Genomic DNA, 12,293 nt, shown 5'->3' with positions numbered 1-12,293 from the left:
AAGATGGAAAAGCTCTATACAGTCAGCAAAAAACAAGACGGCAGCTGACTATGGCTCAGATCATGAACTCCTTGTTGCCAAACTCAGGCTTAACTTGAAGAAAGTAGGGGAAAACACAAGGCAACTCTGATATGACCTAAAACAAATCCCTTACAAATTTTTTTTTCCAATTTTATTTATTTATTTTTTTCAAGTTGAACAGACTAAATTTCTTTAAACAAACTTACTTATACTCCAGAGTCCTTTAAAAATAGCGTTTATACATTGAAGGTATTTGATTTTCTTGTAACTAGCACTTCAAATGCAACAAGCATTTGAAGCAACAAGCATTTGACCCAACAAGTAAAACTTTCTACAGTTCATAACTTTTATAAATAAAATAAATTAAATGTACAGTGAATAAGTTCTCTGAAATATTTCAATATTTCTGCAGGTTTAGTAACATCGTAAAATACATTTCAACTAAAATTCACAAATCTAAAAACCTGTTAGGCATTTTTAGGCGTTTTAAGATGGAAATGAAGACCAATGTTACATTGTAATATGCCAATTACAAATAGTACTTCAAATAGCAAATACTACAGTTTGTCCCAAACTTTAAAAACTATTCATGAACTCAACACTGAACTATTGATGGCTATGAGAATTGTTTCCTAGCCTTTTTGAAAATTTCAACCCTTTTACGTTTAAGGTAATTATTGATAAGTACGATCCCGTAGCCATTTTCTTTATTGCTTTGGGTTCAAGTTTATACACTCTTTCTGTGTATCCTGTCTATAGAAGATCCTTTAGCATTTGTTGGAGAGCTGGTTTGGTGATGCTGAATTCCCTCAGCTTTTGCTTGTCTGTAAAGCTTTTGATTTCTCCTTCATATTTGAATGAGATCCTTGCTGGGTATAGTAATCTGGGCTGTAGGGTATTTTCTTTCATCACTTTAAGTATGTCTTGCCACTCCCTTCTGGCCTGAAGAGTTGCTGTTGAAAGATCAGCTGTTATCCTTATGGGAATCCCCTTATGCGTTATTTGCTGCTTTTCCCCTGCTGCTTTTAATATTTGTTCTTTGTGTTTGATCTTTGTTAATTTGATTAATATGTGTCTTGGAATATTTCGCCTTGGGTTTATCCTGTTGGGGACTCTCTGGGTTTCTTGGACTTGGGTGATTATTTCTTTCCCCATTTTAGGGAAGTTTTCAACTATTATCTCCTCAAGTATTCTCTCATGGTCTTTCTTTTTGTCTTCTTCTTCTGGGACTCCTATGGTTCGAATGTTGGAGCGTTTAATATTGTCCCAGAGGTCTCTAATATTGTCCTCATTTCTTTTAATTCGTTTTTCTTTTTTCCTCTCTGTTTCATTTATTTCTACAATTCTATCTTCTAGTTCGCTTATCCTGTCTTCTGCCTCTGTTATTCTACTGTTTGTTCCCTCCAGAGTGTTTCTGATCTCATCTATTGCATTATTCATTGTATATTGACTCTTTTTTATTTCTTCTAAGTCCTTATTAAATCTTTCTTCCATCTTCTCAATCCTTTTCTCCAGGTTATTTATCTGTAACTCCATTTTGCTTTCAAGATTTTGAATCATTTTCACCATCAAAATTTGAAATTCTTTATCAGGTAAATTCCCTATATCTTCTTCTTTTGTTTGTGTTGGTGGGCAATTATCTTGTTCCTTTACTTGCTGGGTATTTCTCTGCCTCTTCATCTTGCTTATATTGCTTTGCTTGGGGTGGCCTTTCCCTCTTCTTGCAGTTTGTGGAGTTCTCTGTATTACGTAGTTTCTTCGCTGTGTGTGGGGTTGAACGGGTGACTTGTCCGAGTTCCCTGGTTAGGGAAGCATGTGTCGGTGTTCTGGTGGGTGGAGCTGAATTTCTTCTCTCTCCTTTAGAAGACAATGGGCTGCTTTTCTGGGAGCCTGATATACTCTACCAGTATTCAGAAGTTGTTTTGTGGACTTTACTCCGCGTTCAAATGTTCTTTTGATGAATTTGTGGGGGAGAAAGTGGTCTTGCCAGCTTATCCCTCCGCCATCTTGTTCCTTCCTCCCCAGAACACTGGATTCTTATATTCCACTTGGTCGTGGAGTATCTCTTCCCAGCTGCTCCAGCAAGGCGCAGCCGCTGTACCTTACCTTGGACGAGGGGTCCCCTTACAAATTATACAGTGGAGGTGACAAGTAGATTCAAGGGATTAATTCTGAAGTACCTTAAGATCTATGGACAGAGGTTTGTAATACTCTACAGGAGGTGGTGAACAAAACCATCCCCAAGAAAAAGAAATGCAACAAGGCAAAATGGTTGTCTGGGAAAGCCTACAATAGCTGAGAAAAGAAGAGAAGCTAAAGGCAAAGGAGGAAATGACAGATATACCCATCTCAATGCAGAGTTCCAAAGAATAGCACAGAGAGATAAGAAAGCCTTCCTAGGTGATCAATGCAAAGAAATAGATGAAAACAATAGAAAAGGAAAGACCAGAGATTATTTTCAACAAAATTAGCAATACCAAGGGAACATTTCCTGCAAGGATAGGCACAATAAAGGGGAGAAACTGTATGGACCTAACAGAAGCAGGATAGATTAAGAAGTGGTGGCAAGGATACATGGAAGGACTATTTTAGAAAATGGTCTTAATGACCCAAATAGCTACAATGATGTGATCACTAACTTAGAGACAGACATCCTAGAACACGAAGTCAAGTGGGCTTTAGAAAGCATCATGATGAATAAAGCTAACGGTGACAGAATTCCAGCTGATCTATTTCAAATCCTAAAAATGATGCTGTGAAAGTGCTGCACTCAATATGCTAGCAAATTTGGAAGACTCAGCAGTGGCCACAGGACTGGAAAAAGTCAGTTTTCATTCCCATCCCAAAGAAGGGTTGTGCCAAAGAATGTTTACATTACCACACAATTGCACTCAATTCACATCCTAGCAAAGTACTACTCAAAATCCTTCACGCTAGGCTTCAATAGTACATGAACCAAGAACTTCCAAATGTACAAACTGTATTTAGAAAAGCCAGAGGAACCAGAGATCAAATTGCCAACATCCACTGGATCATCAAAAAAGCAACAGAACTCCAGAAAAACATCTGCTTCATTGACTACTTCTTTGACTGTGTGGATCACAACAAACTGGAAAATTCTTAAAGAGATAGGAATACCAGACCACCTTACCTGTCTCCTGAGAAACCTGTATGCAGGTCAAGAAGCAACAGTTAGAACCAGACATAAAAAACCTGGTTCCAAAGCAACAATTTGGACTGGTTCCAAATTGGAAAAGGAGTACGTCAAGGCTATATATCGTCACCTTGCTTATTTGACTTATATGCAGAGTACATCATGCGAAATGCTGGGCTGGATGAAGCACAAGCTGGCATCAAGATTGCTGGGAGAAATCTCAATAACCTCAGATATGCAGATGACACCACCCTAATCATAGAAAGTGAAGAGGAACTAAAGAGCCTCTTGATAAAAGTGAAAAAGGAGTGTGAAAAAGCTGGCTTAAAACTCAATATTCAAGAAACTAAGACCATGGCATCCTGTCTCATCACTTCATTGCAGTAGATGGGGAAACGGGAAACAATGAGAGACTTATTTCCAAAATCACTGCAAATGGTGACTGCAGTCATGAAATTAAAAGATGCTTGCTCCTGGGAAGAGGAGTTATAACAAACCTAGACAGAATATTAAAACGCAGAGACATCACTTTGCCGACAAAGTCCATGTAGTCAAAGCTATGGTTTTCCCAGTAGTCATGTACCAATGTGAGAGTTGGACCATTAAGAAGGCTGAGGGCTGAAGAACTGATGCTTTTGAACTGTAGTTCTGGAGAAGATTGTTGAGATTCCCTTGGACAGCAAGGAGATCAAACGAGTCAATCCTAAAGGAAATAAACCCTGAATTTTCCTTGGAAGGACTGATGATGAAGCTAAAGCTCCAATAGTTTGGCCACCTGATGTGAAGAGACTCTCTTCACATCAGGAAAAGACCCTGATGCTGGGAAAGATGGAAGACAGGTGGATAAGAGTACAAAAGAGGACAAGATGGTTGGATGGCATCATCAAGTTAATGGACCTGATTTTGAGCAAAATCCAAGCAATAGTGAAGGACAAGGAACCCTGGTGTGCTGCTGTTCATGGGGTTGCAAAGTGTTGGGCACGACTCAGTGACTGGATGACAATAACCTGTATCCGTATGCTGGGGGAAATAAGATATTGTGTTTTATTTTTCATGTGTTTTCATTCACTATAATGCATTTATGACACTGAAGAAAATGTACTTGATTGGTCCACTATTTATAGGATTAAACTTGGGAAAGAACCATCATCAGAATGGGTTCCAGGATTACTAATGTATAAGGGGCAGTTTGCCATTGCTTAAACCTGCATATATTAAACTTTAGAAAATAATAAAGGGCCAATAAGCTTATATCTTCATAGAATGAGATTTCTGTAAAATTTTTGAAAGTTTTTCTTTAGTGTACCATCTCCTATGCAAAATGTACTTTGGGAAACTTGACTCAACCATAAAGATCTTTTTAATTTTTCTGTTTAAATCACATTGGGAGAAATAACTTCACTTTTTGAGAAACTTCCTTAACTAACCCCTAGGTGGGGTTTCTGGTGGATATCCTGTGGTGGGACTGGGGGACACTGAGATCTTTCTGCCCTGAGTTGACTCCATCTTTCTCAGTGAACACTCATTGGAAGGCGCTCACCCCATCACCTGTCTGTACATGTAAGATACGTAAGAAGTCCCGGGGATGTCAAAGCTCTAATGTCTAAGAGGCTTGTCTACTTCAGTAGCAGTTTGCTTAGAAAAATGTCATTCTTTCTGTATCCGCAGGTACAACTCAAAGAATCCATCGAAGGTCTTCCTGCTAAAATGAATACTGAATTAGCAGAATCTGGATTGAACTTGAGTGTTGGTCAGAAACAACTGGTGTGCCTTGCCAGGGTTATTCTCAGGAAGAATCAGATATTGATTATTGACAAAGCCACATCATACATGGATCCAAGGTATGGAGCTGAGCCCCAGGAAATCTTGACTCTGACTTGTAAATGTGGCAAATGGAAAACATTTAGTGAATCTTCGAAATGTTTTTAAGTGCTCCTTTGGCCTCATGGATATGTATTGATAATATTAATTCCAGAAAACAAAGGAAAAAACCAAGACATGTTATATGGTGTTAATGTTGCTATGAGGCATCCTAAGAGAGCTGAATTCCTAAATCCAGCTCCTGATTGTTTCCAGCAATTTTGAGAGAAGACTAATTTTCCATTATTTTATGAAAAATAGTAAATTTCTAAGTAGACTTTTATACTTAGTTTTTTAGGAACAAGACTATATGTTAAAGTATTGATTTTTAAAAACATTATAAAAATATCACAGGATATTTTTAATTCTTAAGTCTGCTTTTCCTGTCTTTACTGAACTAAATCAACTTCTTTGTTTCTAGAACTGATGAGTTAATACAAAAAAAAATTCATGAGCGTTTTGCCCAGTGCACCATGCTGACCATTGCACACAGGTTGAGCACTGTTATTGACTGTAAACGGATAATGGTAAGACCCTCACCATTTTAGTTGTTTCCACTTATGTTCAATTTTCAATGTATCCTTCCATGTAAAATTTGATAGGAACGTCCATTAATTTTTCTCTTAGTTTCTTCTCTCATTCCTGAACATTACTGAAGTACTTAACTATATTTTTAGAATGCATTATTAAATAATATATCCAATAATCTTATATTTTTCATATTAAAAGTTTATTTGAATTGTCATGTTTTATGATGGCCAATGATTAAAATATTCCAAACCCAAGTTAGAGCTCCATATTTTAGTGGTGTAGAACACAGTCATTTTCACTGTATCATAGAAGTTTCAGCATTTTTGGATTCTCTTATCAAAAAATTAGCCTCTAATTTAGACTGCCAGGAGGTTGATGGCTAAAGTTGTAGAATTTCTCAGGAGTCCATGAGAAGAAAAGGCCTAGTGAGAAAAGCAGTACTTTAACTGAAAGGATTTAATATAAGAAATTTATTACATAGGGATTAGAGGACTAGAAAAATGAAACACTGGGTAACGATTTTAGAAAGCAGCTACCATATCCTAGGACAGATCTCCAGACCTGAGAACTCGGAAGAGAGGCCCTAAAGAATTGATGCTCGGACCTCTGAGGAGAGGTCACTGCCCGGGTGTTGGGCGTATTTGTGAGGGGGCAGCATGGGACTGGTTCTCCATGTGCTAATAGCTGGGCGCTGGAGTCATGTCCCAGTGCTGAGGTGATGCTAGTAACAGAATCAGGTAGAACATTAGCTGTGTTTCCCACCTTCAGTCTCCCTCTAGTGCCCCCAACTGGCCCTAACAAAGGCCACCTGGCAAAAGAGTCTCTGAACTGTTGCAGTGACTTGCAGAGACCCAGCTTCTGCATCACAGATCCGAGTATGGAAGGAAAGGCAATTCAGGGATGAGAGACTAAATAAACAACCAGAGAGTCTCACACAATAGCTCTGTTCTGTACGCGCGGCAAGCTCCAGGCTTTGGTCTCTGGTTATCTGCCTAGTATCTTCCTTCCAGGTTTGGTTGACTCTTCCTTCCTTAGGAATTGAACATTTCCTCCCTTAGCTTTATTTCCTTCCTCCATCAATTCCTTTTCTCTTTTTTGCTTTATCTCTTTCTTTGTCCTTTCCCTCTGTTGCTTGCTTAGTTTCAATAAATGAGAAATGGGATGTGGCTTTATAACATAAGAAAAACATTCCTCAAAGTAAAAACTGTGGCAGCAAATAATCTCAGGGAATGCAAGATACTTTAAAGTATTTTGATGATCCATACAAAACAGGAATCACTAATGAGTGGTCAGTAATACCCACATAGTACCATCTCTTTGGACTTCTTGGGCAGCTTCTGGAATATCACCTCCTGTCCTCCTTCACATGCATTGTCAGAAGGGATCATCAGTGGGGCACTGAGTATATACCAGGCTGTCAGCATTGAGGCAGTGCCTGTAGCCTCACTCCCCAAGATGGACGTGCACAAAAGTGACCTCTGGGGAGGCAGAGGACAGGAGTGGGGGGGGGGTCCTCAACCAAAAGGATGCTCTAGGCTCCAAGCAGTGTGTCTGGCTAGACATCACGGTAGGAAGCAGGCTATACCTGAAGAATATCATGAGAGATGGGGTGGCATTCAAGATTGCCCAACAGTGACTCTTAATTTCTAGAAATGTTTTGTGTCAGACATCCTTTCAGTTCAGTCGCTCAGTTGTGTCTGACTCTTTGCGACCCCATGAATCACAGCACGCCAGGCCTCCCTGTCCATCACCAACTCCCGGAGTTCACTCAAACTCATGTCCATCGAGTCGGTGATGCCATCCAGCCATCTCATTCTCTGTCGTCCCCTTCTCCTCCCACCCCCAATCCTTCCCAGCATCAGAGTCTTTTCCAGTGAGTCAACTCGTCCTGTGAGGTGGCCAAAGTATTGGAGTTTCAGCTTTAGCATCAGTCCTTCCAAGGAACATTCAGGATTGATCTCCTTTAGAATGGACTGTTGGATCTCCTTGCAGTATAAGGGACTCTCAAGAGTCTTCTCCAACACCACAGTTCAAAAGCATCAATTCTTCGCCGATCAGCTTTCTTCACAGTCCAACTGTCACATCCATACATGACCACGGGAAAAACCATAGCCTTGACTAGACGGACCTTGGTTGGCAAAGTAATGTCTCTGCTTCTTAATATACTATGTAGGTTGGTCATCACTTTCCTTCCAAGGAGTAAGCGTCTTTTAATTTCATGGCTGCAATCAGCATCCGCAGTGATTTTGGAGCCCCAAAAAATAAAGTCTGACACTGTTTCCACTGTTTTCCCATCTATTTCCCATGAAGTGATGGGACCAGACACCATGATCTTTGTTTTCTGAATGTTGAGCTTCAAGCCAACCTTTTCACTCTCCTCTTTCACTTTCCTCAAGAGGCTCTTTAGTTCCTCTTCACTTTCTGCCATAAGGGTGATGTCATCTGCATATCTGAGGTTACTGATATTTCTCCCGGCAATCTTGATTCCAGTTTGTGCTTCTTCCAGGCCAGCATTCCTCATGATGTACTCTGCATATAAGTTAAATAAGCAGGGTGACAATATACAACCTTGACGTACTCCTTTTCCTATTTGGAACCAGTCTGTTGTTCCATGTACAGTTCTGACTGTTGCTTCCTTACCTGCATACAGGTTCCTCAAGAGGCAGGACAGGTGGTCTGGGATTCCCATCTCTTTCAGAATTTTCCACAGTTTATTGGGATCCACACAGTCAAAGGCTTTGGCATAGTCAATGAAACAGAAATAGATGTTTTTCTGGAACTCTCTTGCTTTCTCCATGATCCAGTGGATGTTGGCAATTTGATCTCTGGTGCCTCTGCCGTTTCTAAAACCAGCTTGTACATCTGGAAGTTCACAGTTCACGTATTGCTGAAGCCTGGCTTGGAGAATTTTGAGCATGACTTTACTAGCGTGTGAGATGAGTGCAATTGTGCGGTAGTTTGAGCATTCTTTGGCATTGCCTTTCTTTGGGATTGGAATGAAGACTGACCTTTTCCAGTCCTGTGGCCACTGCTGAGTTTTCCAAATTTGCTGGCATATTGAGTGCAGCACTTTCACAGCATCATCTTTCAAGATTTGAAATAGCTCAACTGGAATTCCATCACCTCCACTAGCTTTGTTCGTAGTGATGCTTTCTAAGGCCCACTTGACTTCACATTCCAAGATGTCTGGCTCTAGGTCAGTGATCTCGTTATCGTGATTATCTTGGTCGTGAAGATCTATTTTGTACAGTTCTTCTGTGTATTCTTGCCACCTCTTCTTAATATCTTCTGCTTCTCTTAGGTCCATACCATTTCTGTCCTTTATTGAGCCAATGTTTGCATGAAATGTTCCCTTAGAATCTCTAATTTTCTTGAAGAGATCTCTTGTTTTTCCTATTCTGTTGTTTTCCTCAGGCATCCTTGGTCCTTCATTTTGGGTTCTTGAACGCTAATTTGAAAAGTAACCTTTTATTTCTAGTTTTTACCTGTCACTTTATTGTTCTTACCTCACACCATTGTATTTCAAAGACTGTCCCTCAACGCACCATTTTTCCATAACAACTAAATGATGCTGTGAAATGTATCTGTTTCAAGTCCTTTGTCAGACTTTAGACATAGCAGCAGAAAGATGGCTTGTTCTCCAGCTCAGTTAAGGGTCTGTTCAATTACATTCTTTGCTCCTAAATGTACCCTGAAGATTTATTTTTGGTTTTTGGTATTATAGCATTAATGACATTCATAGTAGCAGATTCTTTTTATTATCTAATTCTTAGAAATACTGTTAGCTTGAAATGTGTGGTTGGTTAGGGAAACTGCAGAAGGACAGAATTTGGCGGACACGTCACCTGGTCAGTCCTAACGTGTTATCATTCAGCACCTGATCTGCGGATATGAACATCTCTGAACCAGTCAGTTTTCTTGATATTATCAAAATACGTTCATTTTTTTAATGCTTTCCTTACTGATTTGTTGTTCATTCACTCAGTCATGTCCAACTGTTTGCAACCCATGGACTGCAGTATGCCAGGCTTCCCTGTCCTTCGCTATCTCCCAGAGCTCACCTTCTGTCATCTGCTTCTCCTCCTGCCCTCAATCTTTCCCATCATCAGGGTCTTTTTCAGTGAGTTGGCTCTTCACATCAGGTGGCCAAAGTATTGGGGCTTCAGCTGCAGCATCAGTCCTTTCAGTGAATATTCAGGGTTGATTTCCTTTGGGATTGACTGGTTTGATCTCCTGCAGTCCAAGGAACTCTCAAGAGTCTTCTCCAGCACCACAGTTCAAAAGCATCAATTCTTAGGCTGGCACCCAGGTTCTTTATGGGTCAACTCTCATATCAATACATTACTTCTGGAAAAACCATAGCTTTGACTATACGGGCCTTTGTCAGCAAAGCAATGTCTCTACTTTTTAATACACTGTCTAGGTTTGTCATAACTTTTCTTCCAAGGAACAAGCGTCTTTTACTTACCAATATCTCCTGGTAAGGAGATTATAAATCTCTGCAACCTCAGAGTTTTCTCTCTGGTCAATGTGTATGAACAAATCTTTAGTTTATGAAGCAGTGCACTGCCCATCCCTCCCCAACTTTCTAGTTTTGTCTTACTCTGTTCTCCCTTCTTCCTTTACAGTCAAAACCACACTGATGGTCTTTCAGTTCTCCAAATTCAATGTTCACTATCTTACAATGTGCCCTCTCTGGACTGTTGGCTTAGTCTAAGGTATCTGCAGTGGAAATGGTGAGATGGTGGGACTTGGGGTAGATAAGGAAGTGGAGCCAAGTGGACTGTGTAATGGATTGAACATGGAATCTGAGGGCAGAGAGAGAAGCTGATGCTGGTTTCTGGGTGCAGAGACTGAGCATCTGGGTGAATGGGGAAGATGGAGCGAGAAGGAAAATGCAAGGGTTCTGTTTGGGCCTGTCATCTTTATGATGAATGACCTTGTTTCCAGAAAGGATCTTACCCTTCACTGTGGAGCTGCTTTTCCCACTCCTGTGCTGGGAGACCTTCAGTTTAAGGTTCCCTGGTTGAGGTCATCAGTGATGTCATGGGGAGGTCCCACCAGGAGATGTAAGCTTGGCCTCATGTTTACATCTTGGTCTGAGCTGGTTGTGGTTGCTGACTCCTCTGGTAGGAATAACAGGATTAGACCTCAAGGCACCAAGAGACAGGCATCCCCCAGCTTCAGGGTTGGGGATTGTCCTCTGTACTCCATTCACCCCAGGTTAAAAGTTTGTATGTTATTTTAGAGCTTCTAATTACCAGTTGGTTTTCAATACAGCAAAAACATCACAAATAATGTTCTTTCTTAAACCTTCAATCTTTGAGGCAATCTTATTTTTATTGCTTGCTTTAGAACTATAGACATACCTTGTTTTATTGTGCGTCCCAGATATTGAATTTTTTACAAATTGAGAGCTTGTCATAGACCTGAATCAAGCAAGTCTATAGGCACCATTTTTCCATCAGTATTTGCTTATTCCATGTCTCTGTGTCACCTTTTGGTAATTCTCACAATATGTCAAACATTTTCACTATCATTGCAGTTGTTTTGGAGATCTATAATATCAATGATCTTTGATATTACTACTATGACTTACTGAAGTCTCTGATGATGGTTAATATTTTTTAGCAAAGCTTATTTTTAAGTTAAGTTCTACACCTAGTTTTTTTCAGCCATAATGCTATTGCACGCATACTTGGGTATAGGATAGTGTAACATAACTTCTGTTTGCCCTGGAAAACCAGAAAATTCACGTGACTCACTTTACTGGAATATTCACTGTATTCTCGTGTTCAGAAACTGAACCCGCAAAAGCTGTGAGGGATGCCTGTACCATTTCCTTTCTGGAAAGCAAGTGATTGTTCTGAAAGCTTTAAGGGCGTAAAGACAAGTCAATCTGCTGCAAAGCCTGATGATTCATATGCAAGGTAGAAATAGGAAAATTTTTAAATATCTCATAAAGGGAAGATTACAAAATACCCACCACCACAAAGTAACAGTTGTATAGTGCTATAATATTATTTGAATAAAATTAGAACTATTAATAGTTTAATAGGGACCAAGACCATCCCCATGGAAAAGAAATGCAAAAGAGCAAAATGGCTGTCTGAGGAGGCCTTACAAATAGCTGTGAAAAGAAGAGAGGCGAAAAGCAAAGGAGAAAAGGAAAGATATAAGCATCTGAATGCAGAGTTCCAAAGAATAGCAAGGAGAGATAAGAAAGACTTCCTCAGTGATCAATGCAAAGAAATAGAGGAAAACAACAGAATAGGAAAAACAAGAGATCTCTTCAAGAAAATTAGAGATTCCAAGGGAACATTTCATGCAAAGATGGGCTCAATAAAGGACAGAAATGGTATGGACCTAATAGAAGCAGAAGATATTAAGAAGAGGTGGCAAGAATACACAGAAGAACTGTACAAAAAAGATCTTCACGACCAAGATAGTCACGATAATGTGATCACTGACCTAGAGCCAGACATCTTGGAATGTGAAGTCAAGTGGGCCTTAGAAAGCATCACTACTAACAAAGCTAGTGGAGGTGATGGAATTCCAGTTGAGCTATTTCAAGTCTTGAAAGATGATGCTGTGAAAGTGCTGCACTCAATATGCCAGCAGATTTGGAAAACTCAGCAGTGGCCACAGGACTGGAAGAGGTCAGTCTTCATTCCAATCCCAAAGAAAGGCAATGCCAAAGAATGCTCAAACTACCGCACAATTGCAC

The 12,293-nt window shown here is 40.0% G+C and overlaps 1 protein-coding gene across 1 annotated transcript in view; it reads left to right on the top strand.

Annotated features, from left to right (window-relative positions):
• LOC129544166 (ATP-binding cassette sub-family C member 4-like) overlaps positions 1-12,293 on the top strand; it is a 153,864-nt gene that overhangs the window by 124,313 nt on the left and 17,258 nt on the right. Inside the window, 2 exon segments of the mRNA XM_088842846.1 lie at positions 4,844-5,016; positions 5,457-5,562. Of these exon segments, the coding sequence (XP_088698972.1) occupies positions 4,844-5,016; positions 5,457-5,562 (279 nt within the window).

The sequence above is a fragment of the Moschus berezovskii genome, chromosome 13, assembly GCF_049115385.1.
Source record: "Moschus berezovskii isolate FMDL1 chromosome 13, NW_MosBer_1.0, whole genome shotgun sequence".
Taxonomy (NCBI): Eukaryota; Metazoa; Chordata; class Mammalia; order Artiodactyla; family Moschidae; genus Moschus; species Moschus berezovskii.
This window is presented reverse-complemented; position numbering and strand designations above follow the sequence as displayed.